The sequence below is a fragment of the Lemur catta genome, chromosome 12, assembly GCF_020740605.2.
Source record: "Lemur catta isolate mLemCat1 chromosome 12, mLemCat1.pri, whole genome shotgun sequence".
NCBI classification, from domain to species: Eukaryota; Metazoa; Chordata; class Mammalia; order Primates; family Lemuridae; genus Lemur; species Lemur catta.
The window spans coordinates 27,002,682-27,016,010 of NC_059139.1; the positions used below are offsets into that span (position 1 = coordinate 27,002,682).

Consider the following 13,329-nt stretch of genomic DNA (forward strand, 5'->3'; position numbering starts at 1 on the left):
TATAAAATTGGTGGCTTCATTAGGGCTGTGCTACTTTTAAGCTCAATGGAATCAGAAACACCTACCATGCAACTACATTAACAAGATTAACTACTTTTCCAAGGAAAGTGGGTTTTATGAACCCAAGCCTGAAATTTGAAAAATGGAGTTATTCATTTTGCAAATAACTCACTAACATCATAAATTAATTAAACCAAGCAGCAAATATTTTCACAGATCAATGAGCTATTGCTAAAGGGTACAGTACAATTAAATTATAGTCTTGGTTAAATGTCATTGCTTTATCACAGTGGGCCTTCCAGAGTTGAGTCATGTTAACTAATTCAACTATTCAACCAGAAGCTGTTTTACTTCCAAAATTTCCAAGTATCAAACATCAATTCTACTTGGCAGCTGGCCTTTATGTTCAGCTCATATTACTTCTCTTCTGAGATTTACACATACTATTTTTGAATGCAAAGTAAGAATAATACTTTTGCAGGAGTAGAATGAATAAGAGTGAAAGAAGCGTGCAGAAAATCATGCTCGAACTTAAAAATTAGCTTCTTGTGGGCAACTTCACTCCAAGGATGATCTACAGTCCCAACATGGTGACAGTGTTGCCTCAAGCACAGCAGCGATGACGGCAAAAAGGCCTGACCTGTTCTTCCTCCTCTAGGTTTCTAATATATGTGACTCTATGTCCCAGTCAAAGAAAAGGCTAATAATAAAAGGGAAAGCATCTGAGTGTAGGAACAAAGGAGAAGACAAGGCTAGAGTCCCCAGTTCAAAGAAACTGTATTTATTGTTCATGTCACTGGGTCATACTTAGTGTCAGAGTGCATGCTTAAGCACGCTTGTACCTTTGGAGGATGTTCTCTCACCCCAGTGAGGACAGACTCACAGCAGTCCCCAACCTTTCTGGCACCAGGGACCAGTTTCATGGAAGACAATTTTTCCATGGACGGGGCAGGGGTGTGGGGAGGGGTGCCAGGGTGCAATGGGGCAAGGGGGAGTGGCTGTAAACACAGATGAAGCCTCGCTCGCTGCTCACCTCCTGCTGTGCAGCCTGGGCCCTAACAGGCCATGCACTGGTTGGTACCGGTCCTCAGCCTGAGTGAGGGCTGGGGACTGCAGGACGAGAGGACAGTAAGCATCACCTACACAAAAACCCCAGTGTACCAGATCTTTTCTCTCTACTGCTATGGATTCACTCCCCACCCTTCTCCATCTGAGAAGGCTGACCTATTTCGACTTGCGACTAGCCAATGGGAGGCATAGGCAGGAGACCCAGACTGCTGCAGGCTGGCTGTGTTCCTGAACCAGAGGCCATCGTTCCTGTTAGGTGACCCTCTCCTACCACTGCCCCTTAAAGGCCTAGGGGTCATGTTAACTTCCAGTGGGATTGTACCATCCTTTCTTAGTTTCTCTCAATCCTGTCCACACCCTTGTAAATTGTCCCTTACTTTAGCTTTCTTCAATTACCTCATCTGAGAGCGCTCTCTATCTATGGGCAGGACCCTGACTGACCCACCAAAGCCCTTCCACTAAATGTGCCTCCACCTGCATTTCCTCCTTTATCTCAGTCATCTCTAAATGAGAGGAAACCTCAAAGAGGGTCTAGAAAGGCTTATCTCCCCTTCTCAGTGATAAATACAGTGGCATACTCTCCAGAAAAAGACAAAGAATTGAGTCCAAATCTTTACTATTGTTTGGCACAGAACAAAATTAATATTAATAGCAAAGGGAAACACTAGAAAAATATGTAGTAAGAGAATTTACCTGCATTAATTAGATCTGCATCAGCTTCATGTTGTAATGGGTATGGACCCTGTCAAGCACAGCACACAATTAGCAAAAGATTCTCACTGAATCACATACTAAAATTGTAATATAAATAACTTCCCTAAAAACTCTATGAAGTTATCAACCAAAGACTTGAGGTGAACCTTTTAAAAATAATTCTGATGTGTTCATGGCTCTGTTTTTCATATTAATTAGTCTTTTCTACACTAATAGTTGTAATTGGGCAAATGAAAAATATATTCTAAAATTACCCATTTGAAAGAAATGTTGTACTATTAGAAATACAGGCCAATTAAACAAAAAGTAATTATTTAGTACCCAACATGCAGCCTATGTTATTCATAAACTTTTCTGGTAGGATCAGTGAATACAAACTAACATTGCATTATCTGGCTAGAAGGAGCTACAGAGGCAAAGTTTCAGCTTTCTCATGTAAAACACCTAAAGGTCTGAATTGAGAGTTGTAATCTTACCTCTCATTACATCTAAGTTTTGATATGCTTCTGTAGTAATGTTGTCTTTGCTCAATTCTCAATAAGTTTTTTTTGGCATATATTTTTATAAGGCAAATACATTTATTTGAATGGGGCAAGCAGTTTCATAACCTAATGTATATGAAGCAAAAGGGGAAGAAAAGGAAATAGGGAACAGAAAAAGGCATAAGATGGATCCAAGAATGAGGAAATATTGGCTATGAAATTTTTACATACTTTCTAAAGAGGGAACAAAAATTTATCCTATAGATAAACTGAAGGGGCAACTAATATTTTAGATCTATGTAAACTTTCCTTTAAATATTGGCCACGGAGAATTCACATAGACTTATATCTCTCATCTTCCACATCAGGGAGTTGATTACTGCAGATAATGGCTAAAGTACCTTAAAAGTGCAAGTCTTTGACTTCAGTATGAATCTGCTTTTATCCAGATACATGTCATTTTTGTGTTTTTGAAAATGTCATGATTATTGCCTCAATCATTCAGTATTGACTATATGCCCATGGTCATTCTTTAAATTTTAAATACTGGATATACATTTCCCATATGTACAATTTCCATTACATTAACAGTTAAGAGCTACACAGAAATAATAAAAGATTTAGGAATATTATAAATTGGCGAACCACAAATAATCCCTGCCACAGTTAAGAATTAAATTAAAATTGTCATCTGGGAAGCAAAAATATTTCTTAATATTATTATAATATTGAATAAAAATATGGCCTAATGCTATAAGAAGATTGAGCTCATCTGGAAGGTTAATCTTGAAAAAGAGAAAATTCTACCCTTTTGGACAATACACCCTCAAAACGAAAATTAGATGAGAAATTCTAAGACTTTTTGAGGTAATCAACTGTCAAAAAAGGTCCCTGTCCAAAAGTAGAAAGCTATTCTTTAGCTTCTCATTCTGAGCCTGATTTTTATTTAACACAGAATTGTTAATAACCTTCATTATCTTATCCAACCACAAAAGAGTGAGAAATAGTTAAGGAAACAGGAAATCACGAGGTCTCTCCAAAACAGGTACGGGAGATGGAAGCTGACAGACTGACAAGGAGGAACAGTCAGAAAGCTCTCACAGTCAGGACACTACCACAACAAACAGTACTACATGCGCACAATTAATACGGTTTTCAGGGAAAAGGTAAACATTTAATTATGAGGATAAAAGTAAAAAGAGAGAAAAGTAAGGTTGGGAATGTTAAGCTAACAACTTTGTTATCAGAAGATTTTACTATATATGAAGTCTCATTCTCCACCAAGACTAGATAAAGAAAACTTTGTTTCCATCTTACCAAACCCAGGACTCCATTCTCACTTTGAAGATGAACAGTCATATTTGGGCTAATAAAGTTGCTGGCCAGAAGAGGGATTCCTATGCCCAAATTAGCTGGGAAAAAAAGATGTTAAGGCCCAACATATAAAAGGTAGAGATACTGTACCATAAATCTTCTACATATATAAATCTGAATAGAAGCCTTTTTAAAAGGGAATTTGCTCTGAATGTAACAACTGATTATATTCTTCATTTACCCTCTGGGCATTATTTTGTAATTTTTCAAAAAGAAAATCTCACAGATTTTTCAATAACATTAATATGCTTTTCCACAAAGATATCAAGGTGGTGCCTTCAAAAGCTAGCCAAGAGATCATTTTAGCAAAAATGTAAAGCTATTTTATTTTCATTAATGTGCTCAGCAACTTTGGATTGATATATTATTAAACATGGCTTGACCTTTGTTTAAAAATGATTTTCACTATTCAAAACTCCCACTAAAGACAAACATGATTTAATATTTATCATGTTTATTGATAAACAAATTGGGCTACTTTTTTTTTTTGAGACAGGGTCTTGATTTGTTGCCCAGGATACAGTGCAGTGGCATCATCATAGCTCACTGTAACCTCGAACTCCTGGGCTCAAGAGATCTTCCTGCCTCAGCCTCCCAAGGCTGGAAGTGTAGGCGCCCACCACCACACCAGGCTAATTTTTATGGTTTTTTTGTAGAGACAGGGTCTCACTATATTGCTCAGGCTGATCTTGAACTTTTGGCCTCAAGTGATCCTCCTGCCTCAGCCTCCCAAAGTGCTAGGATTACAGGTGTGAGCCACTGTATCGGGCTCCCATTTTTAAGTTTAAAAAAAGTTTTCTGAAGGTACCAGAGTGTCTGCTTAAAAGTATATCGGCTCCTTTGGATCTCTGTGGCAGCATTCATTGGTAATTGAATTTTCTCTGCGACATAAAAAGAAGGGAGGCAGGGAATTAAGTTTTAGCAAATACAGTTGAAGCAGTATATAAAGTAGTTGTGTCAAGGCATCAAAGAATTAACTGAGAGTGTTGAATCTTTTTCCTTAGATGATCAAAACATGATCAACCCTGATTCGTATGCAATGGTGTGGGTTCAATCCTGCCTCTCAACTCAGGCAGGCTCACCAGATTGGAGGTTCTTACATTACTTAAAACTGCTGCCCACTACCACTGAAAACAAAAGACGTCACCGGAATTAGTCCAAAGAATGATGGTGTGCTGATGAGATTCTAGTAACACTGAAGTCTTTATGAATCGAGGCCAGAAAAAATAGAGTTTATATGTGATGCCATATTATAAAGTCCAAAGGCCAGCATGACAACCCAGGACACTGTGGACACAGTAAGTCCTTAATAGCTACTTAGTTTGCCTCTTAGCAAATCACAGGCTACTACAATATTATATGTACTTCATTTCTTTTGAGTAAGTCAAACACCAGGGAGAAAAAAGTCTATGTACTCTGGGTTGAAAAAGAGTAGGTGATATGGAAGGATCATTTATATGAATTTACTTGCAAATATTTTTCATAAGCAATACAATAGCAGTGAATAAAGAACACCTAGAAGTCATTATAACCTAAAAATCAGTGTTACAGTCAGTATTTAAGCATCAAGGTAAGTCAATTGACATGGGTTGAGAAGAAAGCTCAGTGACTAACTTTCACCTACTAAGTCAGGTTGGTTGACTCCCTATCTTGCTGATACAAGAGCTAGAATAGAGGGGACATGATATTCTCTTCCCCTATGTGAATTCTGACCATAACACAAAACTGAGAAATAAAGAAAAACGAGTAGGAGGTAAAGAGAAAGGAGAGAAAGGAGAAAAAGAACGTTCTCCCAATCAAGATCACAGTCTGAAAGACTGATATTCATGGACCAGGGAAGCTCACAGAGTGGAGACACTTGTGTTTATAATTCTTTCTGTCCTAGGTCTTTAAGTATGGCATTACTGTATCTGTCATCCAACAAATATTTATTTTATTATATGCTGTTTGTATTTCTATATATTATTTGTGTTATATAGTTCGATGTCTGACATATTGAATACTAGCCAAATGGCAAACAGACCTACTGTTATTTAAATGCATTCAAAATCCAAATACTAATTGCACTAAACTATGTCTACCCTACCTCTTTTTTGACAGGGTATCTAAAGCAGAATTGAATCATTCATTGAATACCTTTACAAAACTTTGGACATAAAAGGGTATATTCATGGGATCTTTGTCAAAGGAAGAAGATCATTAAGAAGTTGGATTTTATGTTTCAATGGGTATACAAATGTCAAAATATAGAGAAAGTAGATAGCATTGGTTATCACTAGTAATTCTGGGATTTGAAACCTTCATCTTTGGTAATTTCTTTTCCTAATAATCTCTAGCTAAATGCCAAATTGTTCTGAAATCCACTGCATACTAGAAAATAGATAAGCAAAATTTTGATTGCCATTTTGTTTCAAAAAGGCAAACAGATTATACAAATTTTATATATCTTGATATCTTCAAGTTACATGCCAAATTTTGATAAAAAAGAATTGTTCAACTGCTTTAAAAGCTACCACGGACTAAAGATGAATCACTATGCAGAAGGCCCAGTAGCCTGACCAATATGAGAAAGAGAGGAGCTATGTCTTTGCCCTGGATAAAGGATACCATACATGCCGTCCTCAAACTCAAGAGCTGCCCGCTTGATGATACGTTCCCTTACATCGTCTCCAGGTTTCCCAGATTTAGCTTTTCCATCTTCTTCTTTCCGGATTGATAAACGCTTTAAAATAAACAGAAATAAATTTTTCATGATTGAAGGTATGCTTGTATTTTATCACTGCTGAAATAAAAGCTTTTACTGGAAAAAAAATTAACTCTCTCCCATTACTACCATGAGACAAATCTCGAATATATAACATGGGTGACATTTGATGACAGAAATAATTCTTTAGGCAGTAAGTGAAAGCACTCAGATTTGTTTGAAAAAGAAGATACGCCTGTTCTGTTTGAAGTAAATAATCCTGTTATTATCACACCGACTGCTGCTACTGTTACTCTTGACTCCTGCAAATGAATTCTCAGGGGCTCAGGAATTGGTTGGAAGAAAGAAAAAGGAACAGACCTTTGGGATCTGTTTTTCAGGGCTGTCAGAATGTGTTTACCAGGTGTTGCTGCTGCCAACAGCCTATTTCTACCCATAGAGCCTAGACTGGTTTTGCAACAAGTGCAACACAGGAATCATAGAACTATCTAGAAACCAGCCAGGAAACTATTTCTATTACTAAAATCCTTGACACAGACTCTGGTTACTGTTTGCAAAGGCCCCATCCCTTCTCCCTAGGCCCCTGATGCTGGTTTTCGATAGCAGAATGTCTCTGTTTGATATCTACAAGGTAGTGGGTATCTCCGGTCCCCTGAAGTCCCCTACTGTATCTCTGTTCTGTTGCTGATTCCTGCACACTTCTGAATCTTGATATCAGTTCTGGCCAGCTGGTTATTCTCTATGCTCTCACTGGTCTTAGAACACCTCCAGAGCTCCCGGTACCCACTCCTTGCCATAATCTCCTGTCTGCCAGCTGCCCACAGCTAATGATGTTCTTTCTGCACTCTGAAAGTACAAAGCAACTTCAAGAGAGACAGACATTTCTGAATAATCAAACATTAAGATTCCAGCTGGGGTAAAGCCAAAGACCTGATTATTCTTCTCTACCCTTGAAGACAGCCAGCAAAACTATGTACCATAAATTGGGACAGTTGCAGAAGCCTGGTAGACATAACCTAGAGAATCACATGACATGGTGATATATACTGAAGGAAATCAGAAATATTTTGCCGCAAAATATATTTCTTTGACATATTTTGAGATGGCTTCCGTGAGTCTCACACATAGAAGTAACACTGCAAAGCTCTCTTTCTTTGGGGGGAAATCTACATCTGTAGAGAATACAGCCAGGTCTATCTCCCCCCATCTAGAAAAGATTAACTGAGAGTATGACATCCTTTAAGGTGTGAAAAGAAATCATAGATTTACCATGTATTTGCTCTGAGGGCTGCTACCTTTAAAGTTTCATTTACACAAGACCACCTTTGCTATCTACTCAAACCTCTTCTTTTCTACCTCCCAAAACCTAATTTTCTGCTTTCAAGCCCCCATTCCTTAAAAGCCTCTGTACCTCACTGAAGAGTTGAATTTTCATTTTTTTTTTTTTTTTTTTGAGACAGAGTCTCACTTTGTTGCCCGGGCTAGAGTGAGTGCCGTGGCATCAGCCTAGCTCACAGCAACCTCAAACTCCTGGGCTTAAGCAATCCTTCTGCCTCAGCCTCCCGAGTAGCTGGGACTACAGGCACGCGCCACCATGCCCGGCTAATTTTTTTTTTTCTATATATATTTTTAGTTGTCCAGATAATTGATTTCTATTTTTTTAGTAGAGACGGGGCTCGCTCAGGCTGGTCTCAAACTCCTGACCTCGAGCGATCCACCCACCTCAGCCTCCCAGAGGGCTAGGATTACAGGCGTGAGCCACCACGCTCAGCCTGAATTTTCATTTTTGAGGGTTTCCATATATACATGTTAAAACAAATTTGTATAGCTTTTCTTTTATTAATCTGTTTTATTGTGAGTTGATTTTTCAACGATCCTTCCAAGGGCAAAGGAGAAGTTTCCCTTCACCCCAACAATGACTTGTGAGGACAAGGCACTGTCAGGCTGGACAGTGGTACAGACAATCATGTTGCCTTAAGACTGACACATGAAAAGCTCCTACTAAGATCTAAACCAAGACTTCCTGCTCAGCCTCAATTCTCTATCATCAGGAATGGCCCCAGGGACATACCTCTGTGGTAACCAGATGTATAAATACTGACAGAGAAGTTAAGTCAATTACCTCAATTCTTTTCTCATATTTTTCTCCCTTTATAAGGCGATGTACATAAATCTGAGGAATATGAATGTCTTCTGGAGCAAATGAGCCAATATCCACAATTTCTTCAACCTAGACAAAGAGAAATTTTTTTTTAAAGTTAGGTAGTGGAAGCTTAAATTGAATATTTTTTATTTTCAAAAAAATGAAATATATGCATCTTTACCTATAACTTAGGTTGGATATATAATGTAAACATACATATGAGAGAATATGTATATGTATGTATGTGTGTGTACATATGTATAATGTATACCATAACTTCTGGACCAACAAAAGAGAAGAAATTCAAATGCATGTGTCCGAACACAAAAATACAGAATATAAAGCTCCAGAACTTAGTCTTTGCCTAAAAGAGCCTCAATTACAAATTTGTCAAGTGGCTGGTCAGTACAGCTGCTTGAACTTTCACAAATTGCAGCTGAACTATGCAAAACTTGAAAGCACATCCCTTAAACACAGATTTTTCAAAATTAATCAGAAATTTATCATATCAAAGACAAAAATCTGTAACAACATCTGCTCAATTGAAGAGCTTTTTAAATATAGATACAAATACTCAGTTTTTAATTATTCCCGCTTGTAGTGTCCTAGAATCGTGATAGAACTGCAATCACTGAAATAATTTACTTAAAGACAGATAATGTCAACATAGAAATTTCAAAAAGAAAATATTAACTATTAACTAGAAATACTCAATTAAATTAGAATTAAAGTTATTCAGAGAATAAGGGCATTTTATAGCAATATGAAATGACTCCCATGTCAGTCTGCTACTTTAGAATTCATTTTTTAAAAAGATAACATTTAAAAAAACTCAGAATGACAAGGATCAAAGAAATTAAATATCTATTGTGGCCAAAGAATTAAGTTTCTGGTGCTATATATGTATTAATACACACGCATGTGCACATACACACACACACACGTATGCATCTTTAAATTGTGAGTACTAAACTAAATAGGTACCATACCCAAAGCAAATTGCTTACGTGAACTGATTTATACAAGGAGTGCTGCATTGAACTTGCCTTCTAAACCACTAATTAAACTCTCCAGCATAGCCCTCCTTATGCTATTCTACTACTGCCTGCCCTCACCAGGCTTCTCCTACAATGAAAGAATACCAGGGATTATAGGTGACATTTTAGTTATTGTGCAATGCTCCCAAATAGCTGAAAAGGACCAACATGGTGGATTAAAGCTATCTTCTTTGATAAATAGAAGCATCTTGACCAAAACCAAACAAAAATTCCAAGGAAGAGTCAGTAAACCTATTGGCATCCAAGCTGAACTAATGGGTAGAAATGCAACTGGGGATGTATTAGGGGGAGCCAGGGGCCCTTTACCACTGTACTTGATATCTTTCCCTCCAAACCTCTCAATGCTCCAGTATTCTCTATCCTAGGTGGCGACAAGGTGGAGAGGAGGTGAAAGTGGGAAATGCAGAGGAGCTAAGCACTGTTGCTACCTTGTCAACTGGTGGAACTTTCAGCCATGACGGCTCATTTACATCTTTACACATTCAATTCAAGCCTTCAAAGAAGTTCTTAACTCTAAAAAATATGTTTCCATATTAATTCATTATCCTGAGGATATATATGAAGATTTATTTGTGAAAATATTAGCCACAGCATTTACTGTAATGAGTTGGAAACAACTTAAATGGTCAACAACAGGGAAACAGTAAAATAAATATGGTATATCTGCATGATGAATAAATATTATACTCTCATATTTAATGATAGCTCATAATTGCACATTTCATAAAAATGTAAGATTTTGTCTAAGTGAATAAATATTCATAGATATGCACTTCGACATAATTATTTCTATCTCTATAAAAACTGAAAGGAAACACATTGAAATGCTAATAATTGTTATCTCTGGGTGACAGTACAAGTTATTTTTGTTTCCGTTTTACTTTTATAATTAAGGGTAGGGGGAGTTTACAAATGTTATTTTTTTAAAAAGATACAATAGACACTAAGTAAGTATTAATAGTTTCCAAAACTAGGAAATACTAGAGCATGTGGTAAATTCCACAATTAGTTAAGATATGTACCAAAGAGGATATTTTAAAAAGAAAATAGAGATTCGAAGACAAACTGTAGTTTCTAAACTCTAAAAGCAGTTATGATGTTATGTAATAAACTGAGGAAACCCTTTTTGCCTTCATATTTGAAGATAATCATGTGAATTATTTTCCATGCCTAATGCTACTCCAGAAGGTCAGGTCCTCAGATTTCTTGTTTGAATTATTATAGCAGTCTCCTAATTGGTCCTCTTGCCTTACCCTTTAGCAGAGGCAAAGAACATAATGGAGAAGAAAAAAAAGCAGCATTTCTCACTTAAACCAGAAATGTTGATGACAACCAGTCATTTTTGGCTTCTGGTTCCACGAAAGAAAGTTTCAGCAAAAAATACCAAATCAAGATACAGTTTCATTACCACGGACAATTACATCATAACTTTCATAATGAAGAGAGAGAATGAATGTGTCCTGGTAAAACAACTATGATGACAAGCAAGAATCTAGTTAAACATAATCAGTTCCACTGGTTGTCATCCTAATATGAATGATTTTCACATTGTAGAAAATGCATGTGCAGCATTTGTCAAAACAATATCAACACTCAACAGTATTGAAAATGTCTATACAAAAATCAAAGCTTTCTCAGAGTTGGTTAGCAGAGTTAATGGAAAAGAAAGAAAATATTTGAGGTACAAACCAAAAAAGAAAACATATGTTTTCAGACAATCTGTGAAAAGAGTTTAAAAAATTTTTAAAAACTTTAGAGGCAAAACTATCTTAATGATAGCTATTAAAAGGACTGATAACTTCTGTGCTGGTTTTGTGTGATCTTGAGAAAGAACAATAAGAAAGAAGCAATGGGGGAGAATAAAAAGTCATGAGATCAGGTGATAACATAAGAATCAAAGCAAATCTGAAAAGAAGACAATGAGTAAGATGAGTTTGTTAGGGGAAAAGTGAAATAAAAGATGGCAAGAGCCCTCACTAAACATGGCAGAATGTACTTCCTGAAATTAGAGGTGGGTAAGGCAGAGAATAAAGAACAAAGAAAAAGCATCCATGCAAAGGGCAGATATAAGTGTCCTCATTCAAGATAAAGATGGAAAAAGGTAGCTAAGAACAACCCAGACTTCTCCCTGGCACTATGAATAGTTCTCACACAGCACCACCTGGTACAACTAGAAATCCAGACACTTGAAGCTTCTCTAATTGGTACTTGTCTTCAGTCATTAGCAAGAAAATAGAGGCTGGGAAATGATAATTGTTATTGATTTGAACTTTTTTTTAAAAGGTTGCTTTCTCTGCCCTGCACTCTTCTGACTTTATAACTCTGAAAAGTTTTATGTTAAAGCTCACAGAAGGATAAGAATTCATCCCTTGGTGACATTTTTGTATTTACTTGACAAACATTATTTATATCTCAGGTAAGGGAACAGAGGAGCTGCAAGGCAATAACGTTCTTATTTTTTATTTTATTTTAGTGACAACCTCAATCCGTTATAGACACAAAAATGGGCCGCCCCTAAAAGTTGTTAGTGGAAAATGCTACACACCTGCAAAACTCTGAGTATGATACAAAGTGAAGGCTGTTTGGGGAGGAAGAAGACGACTCACACTCCAGATTTTCTTCCTGAGTCATTTTAACTTTCAAAAAAGTTTAGGAGGAACATTTTTCTTTTGCCAAGAAATAAAAAAGCAGACAACAAGCAATAATGTCTAGAATCATGAGAAACACTAAGTAACCCCAAAATAGCAAAAAGCTGTGGAAGACTAAAAAAATTGAAGAGAGAGGCAATGAGCAATAGCAGAAAAAACTATAAATTGGAGGCAGAGGTGCCCTGGATGCTAATGTAACCCAGAGAATGAGGGAAATGAAGAGGAAATGTGAATAAGATCTAGTGTTGGATAGATCATAGGGTGATCACAGTTCACAATAATCTATTGTACATTTCAAAATAGCTAGAAAAGAATAATTCAAATGTTTCTAGCATAAAGATAAATATTTAAGGTGATGGATATCCCAATTACCCTGATTTGAACTTTTCCCATTATATGAATGTATCAAATCACATATACCCTGCAAATATGTGCATCTATTATGTATCAATAAAAAATAAAAATAATATCTTTTTTAAAAAGAAGCAACGTGGAGAAAAGGGAGGTCAGCATATAAGGCATCTTTCTCAAAAGTCCAAAGGAGGAAAAAAATTCCAAAGGTACAAGAAGGTGAATATATTCTTAAACTTCATGGTGAGGGATAATATGACTATCACAAAAATATAGGAGAAAATGGCATGAAATCTAAAAGGGCCAGGAACAGATACATATAGTCTTAGTTGTCTATAAAGAAATGCGCAAAGACTGAAAAAATGAGTGGCTACCAGTAAATTTGCAATCTTAAAAATGGTGCTAAATATGATTTGCATAGTCACTATTGAAACCTGGTAGATTGGATCTCATGCCAATGGACGTTCTACAACATCCAGTGAAAACAGCTGACAAAGAACATGCTCTGTCAACAACATATGCACACACCTGGAAAGCCATAGACCTAGGACTGAAATGTGGTCAAGAATATTTAAAGTGAGTTTAAAAAGAGAAAGAATATCACAGTGATGTCCATATAATCAGACCACTCACCAAACCAAAGACGAGGATGATATATTTTTAATAGAAGTGACAAAATTGGCTCAGAAATAAGATAGAAGAGATGGCAATTATTTGACCATTTTCTGTTCATCATATTCTGCTAATAAATTCTGCATTGCCTTCTGACAAGTTCTATCTTTCAGAA

General features: G+C 36.6%; 1 protein-coding gene across 1 annotated transcript in view; it reads right to left on the reverse strand.

Annotated features, from left to right (window-relative positions):
- Positions 1-13,329, reverse strand: part of OXCT1 (3-oxoacid CoA-transferase 1) — a 129,520-nt gene that overhangs the window by 64,053 nt on the left and 52,138 nt on the right. The window contains exons 8-11 of the mRNA XM_045565622.1: positions 8,465-8,572; positions 6,246-6,360; positions 3,582-3,676; positions 1,762-1,810 (exon numbers count right to left, since the gene is read on the reverse strand). Of these exons, the coding sequence (XP_045421578.1) occupies positions 1,762-1,810; positions 3,582-3,676; positions 6,246-6,360; positions 8,465-8,572 (367 nt within the window). The remainder of the gene's footprint in view (positions 1-1,761; positions 1,811-3,581; positions 3,677-6,245; positions 6,361-8,464; positions 8,573-13,329) is intronic.